Genomic DNA, 18,278 nt, shown 5'->3' on the forward strand with positions numbered 1-18,278 from the left:
TTTTAACAAACCAATTAATTAATAAGGTTTACAACCATGCAACCGATAAATTGTTTAACGAATCAATCAATTGATGTTTCTGTCAGTCACCAATCTATAACTAAATCAAAATCAATCGATCAAAAATATAATCTATTGATATATCTTTTTACAAACCAATCAATTAATAAATCAACCAATCAATTAATGTGTCTATTACCAAACCAATCATTAAATGCATTGATCAATGAATCAATCAACCAAGAAATCAACCAATATATCTAGCAATCAAAAAACCCATTAATTAATACGTCTATTAAGAAACAAAAAATCAATCAATGAACCGATCAACCAATGTATCTTATCAATCCACCCATCAATGCCTCCTGTATATTTAGGAGGGAGCATATTTTGCAGGAGGTTGAGAAGGAGAAGATGACCCAAGGAGAGGAAAAGGAGGTTGAAGAAGATTTTGGGGACGGATACTTTGCTCAGTATCAGAAAGGTATATACCCCCCCCCCCCCAAATAAAAAGGGACTGTAGACGTAATTTCAAGTGATTTTATGTTTATTTAAAGAGTGGGATAACGGTAGCCTGTAAATCTGTCTGAGCAACAATGAATTTTTCTGTAAAAATAAATTGCTGAATCTTGACAATTTCCCTTTTTCTCCTATGTTTCATAAATCCGCGACCATAATTCTCTTTGAGGAAGAACATAAATTTAAGATCATCAAATTGGGATAAATCGTTAGTTTTGACTCGGAAAGAGGTTAAAAGGAGACCAGTGAGAATTGGACATGCCTCTCTATAAATGGAGAGTCAATTGAATTTACAGCTTCAGTCTTTTTAAACAAGAGTTACAGGGTAAAACTTTAAACCTGCAGTCCTTTTTAAATACTGAGCTACGGGTCCGATCCCATCGATCCAGCCACCCAGTGCATAACACGTGCTGGGTCGACTACACACATGGTATGCAAGACCCTCCGGTACCAGTGCACTGGAAACTCCGGTTCATTTCAAGCACCGGGCCAACTTTGAACCTTCTAGATACGGTCACTCCCTTTAACAAGGATTATTTCCGATCCACCTTTTGCTGATTAAAATGTAAGAGAAATTTTGTTTTTCTTGCTTGAAGTGAGTTTCAAGCATAAATCCCAAAGTAACATAAATAAAAAAAATCCTAATTGATAATTTTCAATAAGAAAATCATGAATAGCTTATTAATGCTTGATCTGACACAGCTTTTAAGGGTACCGTTGTGAATCAGACACGAAAATCTATATTTGAAAGGACCATTGAAATTATGTCTACAGTCCCTTTGAGTTTCCTCTGTGACCTCTTCCGCACTTGAAATCCTTTCCCAAGTTTCCACAAAAAGTTAGAAAATAAAATTTTGTAAAAAACACATTCCAATATTTACTCTTCTCAATAAGGGCAGAAATTCTCAAAAAAAAAAAACTTAAGGAAGACAAAAATTTTAAACTTAACCAATTTATAAGAACTCTGTCTTCTTAGAACAAGAATATATGCTTAGTTCAACTAGAAATATTATTTATGTATTTGTTTATTTATTTATTTTCGTACACAAAGGTTATGGTACAGATCAAATAGATTATAGTAGAATAGAGGGCAACGTAGAATTTGTACACTCTCAGTACAGCTGTATTCTACGTCACAAGTGTCAACTTAGTTTTTGTGTCCGACAAAATTATAAATAATAGTGATAATTTTAGAATAAAGTGATTGTCTTACAATAAAATAATTGAAATTTTATGTTTTTTTCTTTTCTTTTTTACACTTTTTTATTTCATTTTGGAAATATGTCAACTAATGTGAGAAAACTTTGTTTTCCTTGTTATATTTGACACTTGTGACGTCATGTAAAAGTTGTCAATTTCTCTGTTACCACCTATTGTACTTGATAATCTATTTGGTACAGATATATAAGGGTTATAAATATAAAAACAATGTTTTATATATACAGATGAAATCAGTCAGAACATAAAATGTTTATAAAATCTACAATTTGATTGTTCTCTACTCCGTTGATAAATAGCTCATTAGACCTGGCATCTAAAAGTTCTAACAAAATTTTTTTTAACCTTTAAAATGGTTTTAAAATCTAACAATATATTTACAAAAGGTTTAACAGTAGAAAACTACCTGATTGTACCCGAAAATTAATATATATATATATTGCAGGCTAAAGATATCTACGGGAATGCAGTGGATAATCCTAAACTGGCGCTCATAGAAGCAATATGCATATCTTACTTCACCATAGGCAATTCAACTCTTATTAAAACTATCCTAAACCTGATTATTTTGAAAATATCATTAACTAGAAAAATGTGGTTCAAAATTTAACTTATCATCAATATTGTATTTACTCTATGTAAGGTAAAATTAATCTGTAATATCCAACAAAAGGATGCTATGAAAACTGACCTAGAGGAAACAGAGCTAAAGGGTATCCGTACTCCGCACTAAGTTTCACCTCCCCGCGCGTTTTTACAAATTTAAATCGACTCTTCAATAAAAAAAACGTCTAACCCCTATCTAACATACCCAGCTAACCTTAACCTACTTTAATGTACGGTCTAATACAATTTTAGGTAAGAAAACCCTTAGATCAGTTTCCACTAGTTCAGATACTTAAATCAAGGGCTTGCAATTGGTTTCAGAATATTTGCTGCGATTGGCTGGAAGTCCAAAGAAAACTGATTTCTTGAAGGGAACCATGAATGTGATTGATTCTATGGCTATAGCACCGTATTATCTCACACTGTTTTTTATGCCTCAGCCTGAAATGGGCCCAATAGGTGAGTTCAAGAATCAACTCAGACTCTAATTTTATCTTTACAACCTGATGGTGTACACCCTATAATATGGTACTGTCTTATCAAATGAAGATCTAACACATTCGGTTGAAAATAAAATGAAGAATAAAAATTAAGTTTGAGCTGCGAGTAATGACTTCCTTCAAAATTCAAATGTGAAAACTGTCAGGGGTAACATATTTAAAAATTAGAATCAACACACAATATAATCAAAACTAAATTCAAGACAAAATCCTTACTTGTTTTTATGTGATAAGTTTCTCAGGAATTTAAAAAAGATGAATCTACAGGGTTACCTACAAATGCCCCCTATAATCCTAAATATTGTAGATATGACTAGAGGAACTACAAATGCTCCCTATGATCCTAAATATTGTAGATATGACTAGAGGGACTAAAAATGCTCCCTATGATCCTAAATATTGTAGAAATGACTAGAGGGACTACAAATGCCCCCTATAATCCTAAATATTGTAGATATGACTGGAGGGACTACAAATACTCCCTATAATCCTAAATATTGTAGATATGACTGGAGGGACTATAAATGCTCCCTATAATCCTAAATATTGTAGATATGACTGGAGGGACTACAAATGCTCACTATGATCCTAAATATTGTAGATATGACTGGAGGGACTACAAATGCTCCCTATAATCCTAAATATTGTAGATATGACTGGAGGGGCTACAAATACTCCCTATAATCCATAATTATTGTAGATATGACTGGAGGAACTACAAATGCTCCCTATAATCCTAAATATTGTAGATATGACTGGAGGAACTACAAATGCTCCCTATAATCCTAAATATTGTAGATATGACTGTAGGGACTACAAATACTCCGTATGATCCTAAATGTTGTAGATATGACTGGAGGAACTACAAATGCTCCCTATGATCCTAAATATTGTAGGTATGACTGGAGGGACTACAAATGCTCCCTATGATCCTAAATATTGTAGATATGACTGGAGGAACTACAAATGCTCCCTATGATCCTAAATATTGTAGATATGACTGGAGGGACTACAAATGCTCCCTATGATCCTAAAGATGACGAAGGAGGGTTTGGAGATGTTGGTAGAATTATGCAGGTTTGTTTCTATTCAATTATTTTACTAAATTTGTCATTTACAGGAGCTGTCAGTGAAAATTCAAAACATTCCCAACCCTTAAATACTTTGTCTGATCAATTACGAATTAGATATCCATGTTTATGTATCTGTAAACTATTTATTTTCATTTGTGGTTTCTGTGCCAAAGAAATTGTCAGAATTAATCATTTTTCACATACACATTTTTATTACATTAAGGTTTCAAGGGTAACCAATGTAAATCGGGGATTATGGGTACTAAAAATTCTAATAATTTCTCAAGGTGTTCCGTATTGCAAGAATTATGAGGATCTTTAAACTTGCACGAAGGTCTGTTGGTCTACAATCTATTGCCCATACAGGTCTGCAGCATTTAGGTTTAAGAAACAATAATTTACAAAAGGGTTTATTTTTTTAGTTATAGAGGGGGTGGGGGTGCAATAGTTAGTCTTTATAATATAATTGATTGATTGTATAGTAAAGACAACCTTGAAGAAAAAATTATTAGTTGAATACTGAGGACGAGCTGGAAGAATATAATTGATTGATTGTATAGTAAAGAAAGACGAGCTGGAAAAATATGATTGATTGTATAATGAAGACGAGCTGGAAAAATATGATTGATTGATTGTATAATGAAGACGACCCTGGAAGAATATAATTAATGGATTGTATAGTGAAGACGAGCTGGAAGAATATAATTGATTGATTGTATAATGGAGACGACCTGGAAGAATATAATTGATTGATTGTATAGTAAAAAAGAGTTGGAAGTATATAGTTAAATTATTGTAAAGGGCAGACGAGTTGGAATAATATAATTGATTGATTGTGGGTTAGGAAAATATTATTAATTGATTGTGTAGTGAAGATGATGGTATATCCTTTGCTCTAATGTCTGATTGAACTAACGTACATTTGCACTAAGGTTAGCTGACCAGAAACAGGTTTGTATTACGATTAAACATTAGTCCAAATGAACACAAATCGAGCTTTACTGTGTTCATTTGGACTAAAATTTTATCTTCCCGCCAGTGATATTTAGTACAAATGATCATTATTGCAATTGATCTGGAATACTACAAATATTTGTTCAAAGAAACTAATTTTTTTCTGTAATTATTAGTGCAATTGAACGAATTACGTTAGTCCGATCAATCATTACTGCAAACGATATTTCACCGTGAAGACGGGTTGAAAGAATCTAATTGATTGATTGTGTAGTGAAGACGAGTTGGAAGGATTTGGGCCTACTGTTTCTATTGGTTGGAATGGGAATGCTGGTGTTTGGAAGCCTAGAATACTATATAGAGAATGAAGAAGATGATACAGGGTTCACCTCTATTCCTCAGGTTCTTTAAAAGTGCTAAAGAAACAATGGAGGATTTGAATTAATCACTTTTATAGCTAAAAAAATGATTTTAGTCTCATTCTTTATCGGTAACTCAGTATACTAAAAGTAAAATGTCAGTATTAAAGTTTTAATATTTGTATATAAACAAGTAAACAGCTGATTAGTGATTATTCCAGGGAATGTGGTGGGCCGTGCAGACGTTAACATCTCTGGGATATGGGGACTTTGCTCCAACTACATTTCTTGGAAAGGTCAGTGTGCATATGTAGAAAATAAATGAAAAATCATCTTAACCCTGTTTATTCACTAATAAAAGATTATTTCTATTTTATTTAGGCACACATGATTTTTGTAAACCATACTGAAAAAAATTCAGGGTTCATATCTGAATTTCGAAGCTTAATTGGGAAAATTGAAATGGGACTTTGACTATTTGTTATGACACCATAATGAGAGAAATAACGATTATGTTTATGAAATTAATTGTGATGGTGGGGGTGATTTTCTATTAAAATAATTATCCCTGACAAAAATCTACCCTTATTACCAGTGTATTGGTTCCTGCTGTGGAGTGTGTGGCGTCCTTGTCATGGCTCTCCCGATCCCCATCGTCGTCGACAACTTCGCCGACTACTACTCGGAGCAAAAGAAGCTGGAGGCCAAGGATCTTAAGCGCGAAGCTCAAGCGCGCCAGGCAGAGTTTGACGCCAAGGCGAAGACATTTGCTGAGAATGGACTGCTCCGTACCCTGGCTAGTAAACCAGGGGCGTTCTCAAGTCCACCCATGTCCCCGCCTGATGGACTATCAAGGATTAGACTAAATGGAACAGTCGAAAAGAAATTTTAAAATCACTCCAAGAAGATTTTTTGCACACTTAAAAACTATATATATATAAGAACCTCTTTTGAGTATTGCATTCCAGCAAAATATACGTAATTTGTTAAATGTATAAAAAAATGTTTTTTTACTCCAAAAAAAATCTTATTTACACAAAATTTATTTTCTTTAAATGGCTAACAAAAGATATGCAATTCAAGATCAATTAATAAGCAACCAATCATATTCTGATACTTGTATTGTGAAACAGAAGCTCAACATTTGTGCAATATAAAAAAAACATTGTAAAAAGTGACAATCTTATGATATTCTCAGTATTAAAGTTTTCATGTAATTTCTAGTATTAAGACTATGAGGTTAGATAAGCTTTGTGGAACAGAGATTCAGGGTCGAAAAAAATAGTTTTTAAATTTCCGGAGTTATAACACAAAAACTGAGAAAAACAAAGCTAGCTTTATACATAGATTGTCAAATTCAAATTGTTTTAACATAATCAATTTTGCAGTATATACGATTTCTATAAATTTGAAAAAATTACATTTAATTTGCGCAACTGGGATATATTGTAAGGGGGTAAGGATATTTTATATGAGTAAAAACGTATCCATAATTTTTCAGATCGAAATCCTGAATTTTAGATAGATAAAGTCATGTTATAAATTTGCCCCTAGTTTAATCTAAAATGCCACCTTTTTAATCTCCACAGCGCGGGGGTTGTGCACTGGGCACCCTTGAGAAGTTAGGGGAAGACAGCACCCCCCCCCCCTAGTTGCTTCTTTTCCTGTGTTTATCTAAGAGATCCTGATCCTTTCCACATAGTCTTTCTACCAACTGCCACAAAGCATAATTCTGAAAATAAAGTACAGGCCGGCACTATGTACTGTACAGCGAGGGAGTACAGCTCAGTGTACATAAACACCGGTTCAGTGTACATTGCACAATTTACATACTTTACTATTAATACGCAAATTAAACCCTAAGATAAAAACAAATGTAAAAACTTTTAATTTTTAGCACAAAATTCGCTACTAGAGGGTTAACATAAGTTCAGAAATTAATAGATTTTTGTCTAGTTCGTTGTTCCGCAAAAAAAAATACGATGATTTTAACTGTAGTTTAACTCTTTCTTTGTGATTTTTTTAGTTTGTTATTGATTAAACTCGGTTGAAAATATAGTTTATTCTTAAGATTAGATTTTATTAAATATATAGCAGTGAGAACCAGAAAACTGTGGGATAGAAAGGACGACTTTTAATACTTAAGTTCTAGATTTAGGTAGTTCAATGAAAATGAAATAAAACAATTATTCAATATACATATCTAACTAGTAAAGGTATATACATTGTAACAACATCAATTTACACTTAATACTGAAGTAAAATGTCGTATTCTTAGTTCAGTTTTTGGAGTCTCACCCTACACCACTCGAACACCAAGACTTGATCAAACAAATTCTAGCATTCTACGGATTACAGCTCTCCTAGTTGGCATCAACATAATCACCATACAAAATCAAAATTCGTTTACAAGACAATATCTAAATTTTAACTTAATTTCCATGCTTGTTGAGACACTAATTACAGTGTTTTTGTTGTTGTTGTTGAACCAATAACAGGAGAAGTAAACAAACCACGAATTTTCGGAATTATTATTTTTACGATTATTACAAAACAAATCTAATCATTCCGCATTAGGAAATTATTCTTGACAAAACACGCTGTGCTTGCTTCTGTTTTAAATTGTTTATCCCAATCAATATACTAATGCAAGGAAAGTTATTTCAGAGGTGTACGCATTTTTTGTACTGTCTTTGGGCGAAAAAGTAAACACAAAAATAATCAATGAAATGCTCTGGTCACAGGAACCTATTGTGTAAATTATCAAAATTATCAAAATTAAATGCTTTTAACCTCCTCGGATACTGAACGAACACTGATGCATCTATTCTTGTTTACAAATCCCGCCCAGAGAGAACTGGTTTCAATATGTACGCAGAGTATACACTTGCAATAATCTATCCTTGCATTATAACCTTTATCCCAATCATGAAAATGTTCATAAAAAGGCCTAAAATAAAAGAACTTACGAGAGGGTGGTTGGAAATAAACAGGATGAATATGTTTGAATTTATTTCAGAAGGTTTGGTTTAGTATTGAAAACGTAAAATATATTTTGTTACAAAATAGAAAACTGTGCGGGGAAGGTGAGGAATGACCCCCCCTCCCTTCCCGCTAATAGTTGCGCCTTCTAAAATATTGTAAGTTTGACAACAACAAAAAATGCTTATTTTGACCAAACCAAACAGTAAGATTAAAAATACGGAACTCTAAAAAATAATGATTTATTTTTAGACACTTGCATTTTATTATCAAATACATAAAAAAACTAAATAATAACAAAATGAACATTTTTACATCTAGTAAGAGGAAATGGTTAACAAATTTTATATATCTTTGTACTTTTAATAAGTACAAAACATATTCAACAGTTCAAGTCTGGAAGGTCTTTTACTTTACATTAAAACCGGTTTCAATTTAAAGAATAATATTGACGAACGGATTTTGTAAAAAATCAAAGTTTGAATTATCATTGGTTGATAATTCATTTTGCCAAAAAGATTAATATTAGTCTGCAAAATAAATAAAAAATAAACGATGTTGGTACTGAATGAATACAAAATATATTCTTTTCATTTATACAAGTGATTAAATCTAGTCGGCATTTCCGAACAATGCGTACGAAAATAATGATATTAGTTGCAAATATCAAAGTGTGAGTCATTAGTATTATGCTACGCAACTATGCGTAGTGCAAATTTAAGTTTGCGCGATAATTATCATGGTAAGCACTATGTGCATTGTGCGTAGTGCAAATATCAAGATAAATGTGGGTTAACAACCATATTAATAATGGATTGAATCCCTTTAAATACCATGATCTATTGAAAAGTAACAGAAAAATTTGCAGCAATCCTGTTCCGATTTTTTCTTCTCTTCTTCTTCTCTTTCCGCGGTGTTCCTGACTCTGATATTTCAAGTACAGAACTAAGGTTCCCTTCTCCAGGTTTCCCTGAATTTACTGGGTTCCCTTCTCCAGGTCCCCCTGCAAGTATTGGAGAAAGGAGGTGGAAACCTAGGTTACGATTGACCCGATTCTCTGGTTTGGTTCCAGGAGTAGAAGAATTGGCTCCGGATTTAGGATCATCTCTAGATGTAGAATCTACTCCAGGAGTTCTATCCCATCCTTGAATCCAGTTTCTAGGAAGCGCATTCAACCCGGACCTGAGTAAACTTTTTGTAATTAATTCCATTCATTTTTTTCTTATTTATATTGTTTATTATTAAATTCATATCCATATCTTGAGAAAACATTTACATTTTTAACTAAAAACTAAATATTTCTATACATTTATGAACTTTTTATTTGTAGATAATTTATAAGATTCTTAAAGAGACTATAAAGGAGAAATGAAAGGGGGTATAGGATGAAACCTGAGAATCTCAGGAGTTAAGCGATAAATATAAGACATCTATCTGATGTTCCTGTCTAGAGAAATTGATATAAAACTAAAAAAAAATTTTACCACAAGTCAAAAATAGAAGATTTTGTATAAGATTCGAAAGTATTAAACAGATCACATTCAACAATTACGCAACCAATCTGAAAACGACGATATCCCAGAGAAGCCTGAGAAACTCAGATTTGCTCCTGTTATAATTCATAAATTTATTTTTGCGTTTTAAATAGATATAATTAATATTACTTATATATTCGTATAGTCCGTATTACGTAACAAGAACTCCCACCAATGCAGTGCAGTATACTGGTCATGTGATACAGATGGAGACACGTGACAACGATACTGCACTGCCATTGGTGGGAGTTCTGGTCATGTAATACGGACTATAAGGACTAGACGTAATTATATTATCAATTATATCTATTAAAAATTAAAATTATAAATTATAACAGGAGCAAATCTGAGTTTCTCTAGCTTCTCTAGAATATCGTCGTTTTCAAATTGGTGGAATAATTGTTGAATACTACAAATCTAATGCAAAATCTGATATAATTGGTATAATTTTGACACAGTTTTTTAAATCGATTTCCTAAACCAGGAACATCAGATAGATGTTATTATATATTGTTCAATGGCTCACGTACAAAAGGTAGAATTACAAAAGGTAGAATGACAAAAGGTAGAATGACAAAAGGTAGAACAAACAAAAGGTAGAACGATCAAAAGGTAGAATAAACAAAAGGTAGAACGTTCAAATGGTAGAATTTTTTTTATTTTTGAGAAGGAAGAAAAGTTTCCAATTTTTACAAGAAAATCCGCGAATTAAAAAAAAATTCACCAAACTGCATTTCTCGGTTGAATTCAGCATGGAGAGGTTGGTCTACTATGGGGTGAATCAAAAGAAGAAAAGAACATTGATTGACGACCAGAAATATGAATATAATTTTGAGAAAATTAAGAATGGAACAGAGTTCAAACAGCACTGAGAACGCTCGCAAACAAAAACAGAGAGATAAACGTACTAGGATTAAAAACATGACTGAAATGTATAATAATATCCCTGCACCAGACTATATGAAACAGCTTGCCACAATTATGGGCATGGACTAAAATCATGTACATTTGTAAAATAAAAATTAATCCTAATAAATAAGAAACATTATTTTTTGACTTTTTTTTGACATTTAAAAAAAAATTTAATTTGGAAAATTCTACCTTTTGTACGTTCTACCTTTTGTAATTCTACCTTTTGTTTGTTCTACCTTTTGATCGTTCTACCTTTTGTCGTTCTACCTTATGATCGTTCTACCTTTTGTCATTCTACCTTTTGTAATTCTACCTTTTGTAATTCTACCTTTTGTAATTCTACCTTTTGTAATTCTACCTTTTGTAATTCTACCTTTTGTAATTCTACCTTTTGTACTGGAGCCTTGTTCAACTACTGAAATTCTCATGGTTTCAGCATATACCCCCTTTCATTTTTCCTCAACAGTCCCTTTAAAGAAAGGAAAAAAGCTGTTTATACTTTATAGTCAGAATAACCAAATAACGCATTAACTAAGTTTTCAAAAAAATTCACCTTCGGCCTTTAATCATTTTTTCTTTACCAATTCGGCGGTTAAAAACCCCTTTAACTTTATCATTTCTTACCTTGCACACTCTTTCTTATTAGCTGCAGCTAACCGTCTAGCTTCCTTCTCTGCTGACAGAAGCTCTAATTCAGTAGCTGCAAATACTTCTCCTCCAACTAACATTTCTGCAGATTGTCTTGACCGTAAATGTGTAAAGTTTGCTTCTTGTGCACCTCTTTTATAGTCTGGTGTCCGTCTTTGAGCATCTTCTGGTGTGCGTCGTTGAGCAGGTAGTGGTGCGCCTCTTTGGCCATATATGTGTGCCCCTCTCTGAACATTTTCTATACATGTTTGAGCAGGTTTGTTCCAAGAAGTATTGGATTGTGGATCCTGGGGAATAGTGATAATGTCTCTTGACGTTGAAGAGGAAATATTCATCCCTGTGTCAGTATCAGAAACTGACGCATCTAAAATAAAAAAATAAAAATGATAAACTAACAAAACTAATAGAAACAAATGGTCACATTCAAACAGTATTTTCATCATGTTGTATCTGCATCATGGCTTAAAATTGTATCATATAACCTTAAAAACATTGATTCCATAAATGATCTAGAACGTGAACAATGGCTTTTTTCGAAATGGTATACATTAATTTAAACATAATAAGATATCTCAGAAGCACGTTTAAGAATTGAGTAGAAAATGTTGTAATCGTTAAGCTTTAGGGAAAAAGGGTCTAATTCAGACAAAATTTTCTGTTCTATACACTATTTTTTCCTCAAAATTAAGTAAAAAATAAAATTTTAAAACAGCAAATAATTTTTTATCGACTTTTTTCTTACAGTGTCTAAGATTTAATAATTTTCTATTTGAATTTTTATTTTTGTATACTTAAATTCGACTGGAGAATCATATCGTTTAAAGACCAACCAATACTAAAGACCTGTTGTTTTACTTTGCATTTAATTATTTTAGGGTTTAAATCAAGGATAACTTTTTTCCAAAATTTCTACCCCCACCCCTCCCGCAAATAAAAATGCCTTGACGGTTATTTTCTGGCTAAAGGAATTGAATCTTTATTTACAAACTCTCGATTTTCTAATCCCAACTTCTTTGCAACCCAATGTCATATTTCTTAGACATTTTTAACTATGAATTATGAATCTACGTTTAAAATATCAAAGGCTTCACTATCAGGTAGCAAAGATATTGGGATGAGAAAATTTGAGTTTATGACCAAGACTTAATTCCTTTGGGAAAATATATGATGAAGAGTATAAAAATTCCATCACCCAAACCCTGGTTTATCACGTTTTAATATTAACCCGTTCTGAATAGGAAAAATCTAGGACATTTTCTTGCACAACTATCTATATAATAAAGCTCATATCTATATATAAATTTGGCTTGTCTGTCTGTTTGTTTGTTTGTTTGTTTGTTTTGGTGTCTGTATGTTTGTATCCAATAAACGTCAAAACGGCTGAACCGATCGTGCCCAAATTTTTTGTGGGACATCTAGGGACCCCAGGGAAGGTTTATGAATGGTCAAAATTTCAAATATTTGTCTCCATCAAAATGCGATCTCCATTAAATTTTTTAAAATTTTGAAAATCCCCGAAATTTTTTGTGAAAATCCGCGAATTATTTTTCTTTTGTTTTACGATGTACACAAAGAGAACATGTTCACAATTAATTTAGAAGATTGGCGCGAAGCGCCCTCTAAGGCTAGTATATGTATATTGTATATGCATATATATTGTGTATAAATCAGTGAAAACGCAACAACCTTCTTATAACATTTTAATCATATAGCTGGCCAAACGGCTGGACCAAATTGGCTGACATTTTTTGAGGAAACCTATGGGTACTCTGAGCTGGAGTAAGAAAAATCCCACGGGAACGCTGGGCACTACAGCTAGTATTAATTGTTCAATATCAAAAATTGTTCATGTTTTCTTTGATATAAAATTAAACATGGTATCGTTGTGAAACATATTTGACACTTTAGAATAAATCATTCAAAACTACGTCAACAGTCCTTAGAACTTTACCTGAGTCGAACTGATCAGGTTGAGATAGAGCAAACTCCTCCTTCTCGTCCTCCTCCTGCTCTTCTATTACATCTTTATCTTCTTTCAATTCATTATCATCCTTCCCCACCTACAAAACATAAAAAAATCTTTGACCAATAAAGGTTTTTAAACTTTAAAGAAAAAACTTTCAGAAATGCAAATTCCACAGGTAAATAAAGAGGGAAAATTTCCAAATAAAAAAAATGTTAGGGATTTTTATTCTTTTTTAATTTTTCCTTTTTTTTGAAGATTCCATCGATATCCGGAGCGTGCCTCAGAGTCAGAAGGACTAGCTTTCAATAATGAAAAATGTTTTTTAACATTAAAGTTGAAGAAAGAGAAAACAAAACATGTCCGGTTTCTCAAATAATCAATTATTTCTCTCCGAAATGTTTTAACACAGAGAAAAAAAAACATTTCGGTGATTCAAACCTCCATAAAAATATTTTATGCACTTATTTTTTATCATTTTGTAGAAAAAAATATTCTTTAAAAAATTATTTTTTTTAGGTTTTCTTAAGATATAAAATTAAATTGTATAAAAAACGTTTTGACAGTTTTTCTTGAAATTGATTTTATAAAAAATTTTAACCTGTACATATTGTTGTTCAAACAGATCAACCCCCTCTCCTGTTAGCCTGGCTAAAGGTACTACTCCTAGGTTTCTCTTATTCAAAGAGATACCGGAGACTGATGGATTATCGGAGAACTTCTGTAGGTCGGAGACTAAGTTTGAAGAAGCTCCGTGGTTGGGTATCTTTACCAAACCTCCAAGAATATCTGGAGGTTGGTGAATACCCCCCACATAAAAATCAAATTTTATAGGTTGGAATTTGCAAGGTAGGAGGTTGGAAGGTTGGAGGTTGGAAGGTTGGAGGTTGGAAGGTTGGAGGTTGGAAGGTTGGAGAACGAGAGGTTGAAGAATAGAACGTTGGAGGACGGGTGGTTGGAACTTGTCTGGTAAAATGCGGATGTCCTCCTGAAAGAGTGTGATGGGATTTGGAGAAACTGGAGCAGGAGTAGAACCTGGAGCAGGAGTAAAACCTGGAGCGGGAGTAGAATCTGGAGCAGAAGGAGAGCCTGAAGCATGAGAACCAAAGGAAGGAGGAGAGAAGATTGAGTTTCTTGAACTTTGATATTTCACTGAAAGGAGTTCTTTCTCCAAGTATTCAAGGATATACTCCTTCAGCCCTGTATCTTCATCCTGTAATGATTATTATTAAATTCACGACTTCTAGTGCGCTTAGAAATTTGCATTCTTTTTCAAATAAAATTTTTAACTTTTTCTATTTAATTGTCCGTTAACTTTCCCTGGTGTCTTGCGAGATACCAAATCAAATTAGGCCCATCGGTTTATAGCAATTTTGACGTAGCCGACAAGCAACATTATGTTGCGTCACTAGTATTTTCCTTAATCAAATTGGACATCTCCACTATCCCTTTATCTCTACCGATTGATAATTTTTATTAATTTCGTAACAATTGAAATAGATTTTAGTTCCTTAATGTTTCATAACAATTATCCCCAACATAAAATAAAGTGAAATGACATCTCACAAAAAATTTCGAAATATTATTTTTTTTTATGAAAATGGTGTTTGTTAAAATAATCGGAATGCTACAGAAAAAAATTCTTTATTACACCCAAAAGTCTTCAGTTTTCTAAATCATAACTTTGACGGAACAAAATTATGACTCATAGGAGAAATAATTAAATTTTAGAAGAAAAAACATTCCAAAAATAAAACAGCTCTATATTTTGTACCTGAAAATCAAATAAATCTGAAAATATAAACTCCAGTCTCTCCATACCACATTCTATATCGAAGGTAAGGAACTCTGTTCTATTATTAATAAAGAAAAACAAGTTTCTCATCTTTGTAAAATGTTTGAGAACATACTCGGACTCGAATGCAGAGAGAGTGGCGAGGGATATTCTCATATGCTTGAGGTGTTGAAGTGCTGTAATAGATGTAATGAGGGTGGGGGAGGCTTGAATATACTCCCCACTCAGCATAAAATGTGAGTCTGGCATGTCACAAATGTGCTTTAACAATACACATTCCTGCGAAAAATGTGCAGAGGTTGTCATCAAGTAATTTTCAAACATATTTACTTTAAGTCCGACTCTTTGTGCGTCAAGCTTGTCTTCCATACCGCTAACTATCAACAAAGCGTACAATCGTTGCGCATAGAACAGACTTCTTTGTGCAAACCGTCCTGTGTACGCAACCAGTCGGGTCTCGTTATATTGCGTCAATATAAATACATCAGGGTCGTTAAAAGTTTTCTTACGAAGGTAAACACTGTACTCGTCAAGTCGTATGAAACCTTCTTTGCTATGAATGGCTTCAAGTTTCAAGGTTTCAAACAAGTTCTCCGGGTTGTGATAATCCCTGCTTGGTTCAACTGTTCTCTCTTCATCCTTTCTCCGAGATCGATATCGGCTGAGCAGAGACATTAATTCGTCGACTGTAATTCGTTCATCGTATATTTTCAGGTAAGATTTCTGTATTCTGGCCACAGAAATCTCAGTTTTCAAAGATTTGATAATCAAAACTACTCTCACCAGTTTCTCGTCTGTGAAATTATAACATTCATGTTTGCAATTGTAAATGTCAGAATCGGTATCAAAATTTTCTTTCTTTTCGAGTTCTTCTTTGATTTTAACCGCCTGGTCGTATGTTGCAAGTTTGATCTTGAACGTAGTTTCATACTCGTTGTAGATAGTTTCCACCAAGTACTCTCCAACTTTTCTGTACACCAACTCCAGAAACCTAGACTCAGACTCAGCGCTTGGTTTCATCTGAACCTGGTAGGATAACTCAGTTCTTGATTTAAACTCCTCTGTTGCCTCACTCTGCTTCCTATCCCTGATATTTATCCTTCTAGTGATCCTTTCCTTCATCCTGTTTGATAAACTAGGTTGGGGCGGAGGAACAGGTTCATCCAATAAACTGGGAGTATCTCTCACGTTTTGAGAGCTCACCTGGATTCTTTGGTCAAACACGCTATTTCCCATCAATCCTGGAGTATTACGACCAGAGAAATTATTAACGTTCTCTTGGGACGAAAATCTACGGATCCGGTTTCTGTTCCTACTAACTGTCCTTGACCTGTCTCCGGGCCTGGCAGGGATTGATCTAGATCTGTGATTCTGCACGAATATATTCCTTGTACCGATCCTATGGTTGGAGTAAACGTCCTTAAATCTTCTTGCATCCTCAGTGTTTGAGAAGGAGAGTATAGCTGAACCCGACTCACCATCATAGCTCATAATACGTCCTGAAAAATTATTTACTTTCGAGGACAAAAAGTTTTGTGAGTTTACATTTAATCTCTCATCCTCTACCAAACTTGGTAGGTTTGTAATCTTAAGTTGTGTCTCAATATCAGCATTAATATCAGCAACAAGCTTGTTATAGCTCATGGAGCTGTGAGCAAAGGTTTTCAAGGCATCCGCTGTTTTGTGTGGGTAAATGAGCAGTATCTCAACAGATTTGTGAGTTTTAATATCAAAAATATCATCGGTAAAGTCTCCATCTCCTGAGATGAGAACTATTTTTGAATGAGGATGAAGATTAACGAATCGTCTCATCAAAACTTTAAGTTTCTTGTCCGCAGCATTCTTACTGTTTGAGTTCACGTGAAATATATCAACCTGAAAAAAAACAATATTTTTTAACAATATCTTTACAAATCACTTTTATGTCGATATATTTAAGGTTCCATATATATATAGATTAGAATATCCGGTCCACAGAGTACCCTTAAATATTAAATATATTTCGAATTAGAGCTTTTATGGAATATATATTTTCTTGCAAAATCATCACCCCCCCCCCCTCCATTCAAAAACTATTTGTGTTCCCCAATATATATTATAGGGGAAAATAATCTGTTTTACTGGAATAATTTAAAAATTTAGTGCGAAATGTATACCAAAAAAAATCATTTTCATTTTCAGCCATAAGAATTTTTTGATAATCTTTCATTATAAAAAGTTTATATTTGAGTTTTAAAAGTAAAAAGTTTGTTTTTGCAGTTTTTAATTGAATTTTTCCCCTTGGCTCCGAATCCGCATATTTTCGCGGATCCGGATCCAGAAAGCCAAAATGATGCGGATCCTAAGGAACCGGATCCTAGGCACAGCAAAATATTAACACATATTCTACCTGAGCTCTGCCTAAATCATTTAGGATTCCAGGATTCTCTTTCGTAGCATCACAAGCCACGGCAAACTGTATTTCAGTGTATCCATGGAAAAAGGGTAAACTGCGGATTTTTTCACAAACTTCCATTGCGGATTTTCCTCGGGGGATGTTGCAATTTTCAATATCCCAGAAGACACCGAGATGGTTGGATTTATTTACAAGCTGTTCCATTGTTTCTGCAGACACTTATTACTCTGAAAAATACTTGATTCATAAGAACATGAAGGAAGGTGTGTTAAATCGATTTATAAAAAAAAGATGCGAATAAAATCTTATCAAACGTCAAACAATTTACAAAGAATCATGAAATTAATGTTTGTCCCTACACATATACGAGGAAACACGAAATAAAAACAGTAAAAAATTTAAAATTTTAAAAATTGATCGAAATAAACAATTTACAGTAAAAAATCTTAACATTTCTTTTTTAAGTAATGGTAATTTTCTTTTATTTTTATGCACTTAACGGATATTAATCGTGTAAAAATGTGGTAAGCCGATTTATGGGCTCAACAGTATAGGTTCTCTGAATACTGCGCTAGCCGCAGCGCGGCTAAAATTATATCCGGCAATGTCTTAATTACATATAAGATCTATTGATAAAAGAGGGTGGAGGGGGCTTCGATATTATTTCTAACTTTATAACTTTTGTCTTCGCTCTTGATATTTGGAGGGACGCTACGTCAAAAATAATATTAATGCTCTTCGTTTAGAACCTTTTCAACGAGGAGTTCAAACGGAAATTCATTAATCGCGACTGTTTAATCAATTTAAATAAATAAGAAT

General features: G+C 33.3%; 2 protein-coding genes across 2 annotated transcripts; one reads left to right on the forward strand and one right to left on the reverse strand.

Moving 5' to 3' along the window:
• The first annotated feature begins 777 nt into the window (after positions 1-777).
• LOC111710083 (potassium voltage-gated channel protein Shab) lies at positions 778-7,299 on the forward strand. The gene is made up of 8 exons (XM_023484106.1): positions 778-798; positions 2,183-2,264; positions 2,665-2,802; positions 3,838-3,920; positions 4,204-4,282; positions 5,145-5,272; positions 5,451-5,525; positions 5,825-7,299. Exons 1-8 carry the CDS (start codon positions 778-780, stop codon positions 6,119-6,121), a joined length of 903 nt encoding a protein of 300 aa, XP_023339874.1. The 3' UTR covers positions 6,122-7,299.
• A 1,474-nt stretch (positions 7,300-8,773) lies between these two features.
• LOC111710093 (uncharacterized) lies at positions 8,774-17,682 on the reverse strand. Its single transcript, XM_023484115.1, has 6 exons — positions 17,454-17,682; positions 15,044-16,939; positions 13,871-14,482; positions 13,258-13,366; positions 11,283-11,670; positions 8,774-9,393 (listed from the first exon to the last, which is right to left on the reverse strand). The coding sequence occupies exons 1-6, from the start codon at positions 17,661-17,663 to the stop codon at positions 9,051-9,053; spliced, it is 3,558 nt and encodes a 1,185-aa protein (XP_023339883.1). The 5' UTR covers positions 17,664-17,682; the 3' UTR covers positions 8,774-9,050.
• Positions 17,683-18,278: the final 596 nt, after the last annotated feature.

Source organism: Eurytemora carolleeae, unplaced genomic scaffold, assembly GCF_000591075.1.
Source record: "Eurytemora carolleeae unplaced genomic scaffold, Eaff_2.0 scaffold676, whole genome shotgun sequence".
NCBI classification, from domain to species: Eukaryota; Metazoa; Arthropoda; class Copepoda; order Calanoida; family Temoridae; genus Eurytemora; species Eurytemora carolleeae.

Excerpts from the sequence above, each read along its gene's own strand:
- LOC111710093 (XM_023484115.1), bottom strand. The coding sequence starts at position 17,663 with ATGGAACAGCTTGTAAATAAATCCAACCATCTCGGTGTCTTCTGGGAT. Across the intron at positions 13,367-13,870 it reads TTGAACAACAATATGTACAG|GTGGGGAAGGATGATAATGA; the intron begins GTTAAAATTTTT and ends TATGTTTTGTAG. Across the intron at positions 11,671-13,257 it reads ACCTGATCAGTTCGACTCAG|ATGCGTCAGTTTCTGATACT; the intron begins GTAAAGTTCTAA and ends TTTTTATTTTAG.
- LOC111710083 (XM_023484106.1), top strand. The coding sequence starts at position 778 with ATGCCTCTCTATAAATGGAGA. Across the intron at positions 2,803-3,837 it reads GCCTGAAATGGGCCCAATAG|ATATGACTGGAGGGACTACA; the intron begins GTGAGTTCAAGA and ends TAAATATTGTAG. Across the intron at positions 4,283-5,144 it reads ACAATCTATTGCCCATACAG|TGAAGACGAGTTGGAAGGAT; the intron begins GTCTGCAGCATT and ends TTGATTGTGTAG.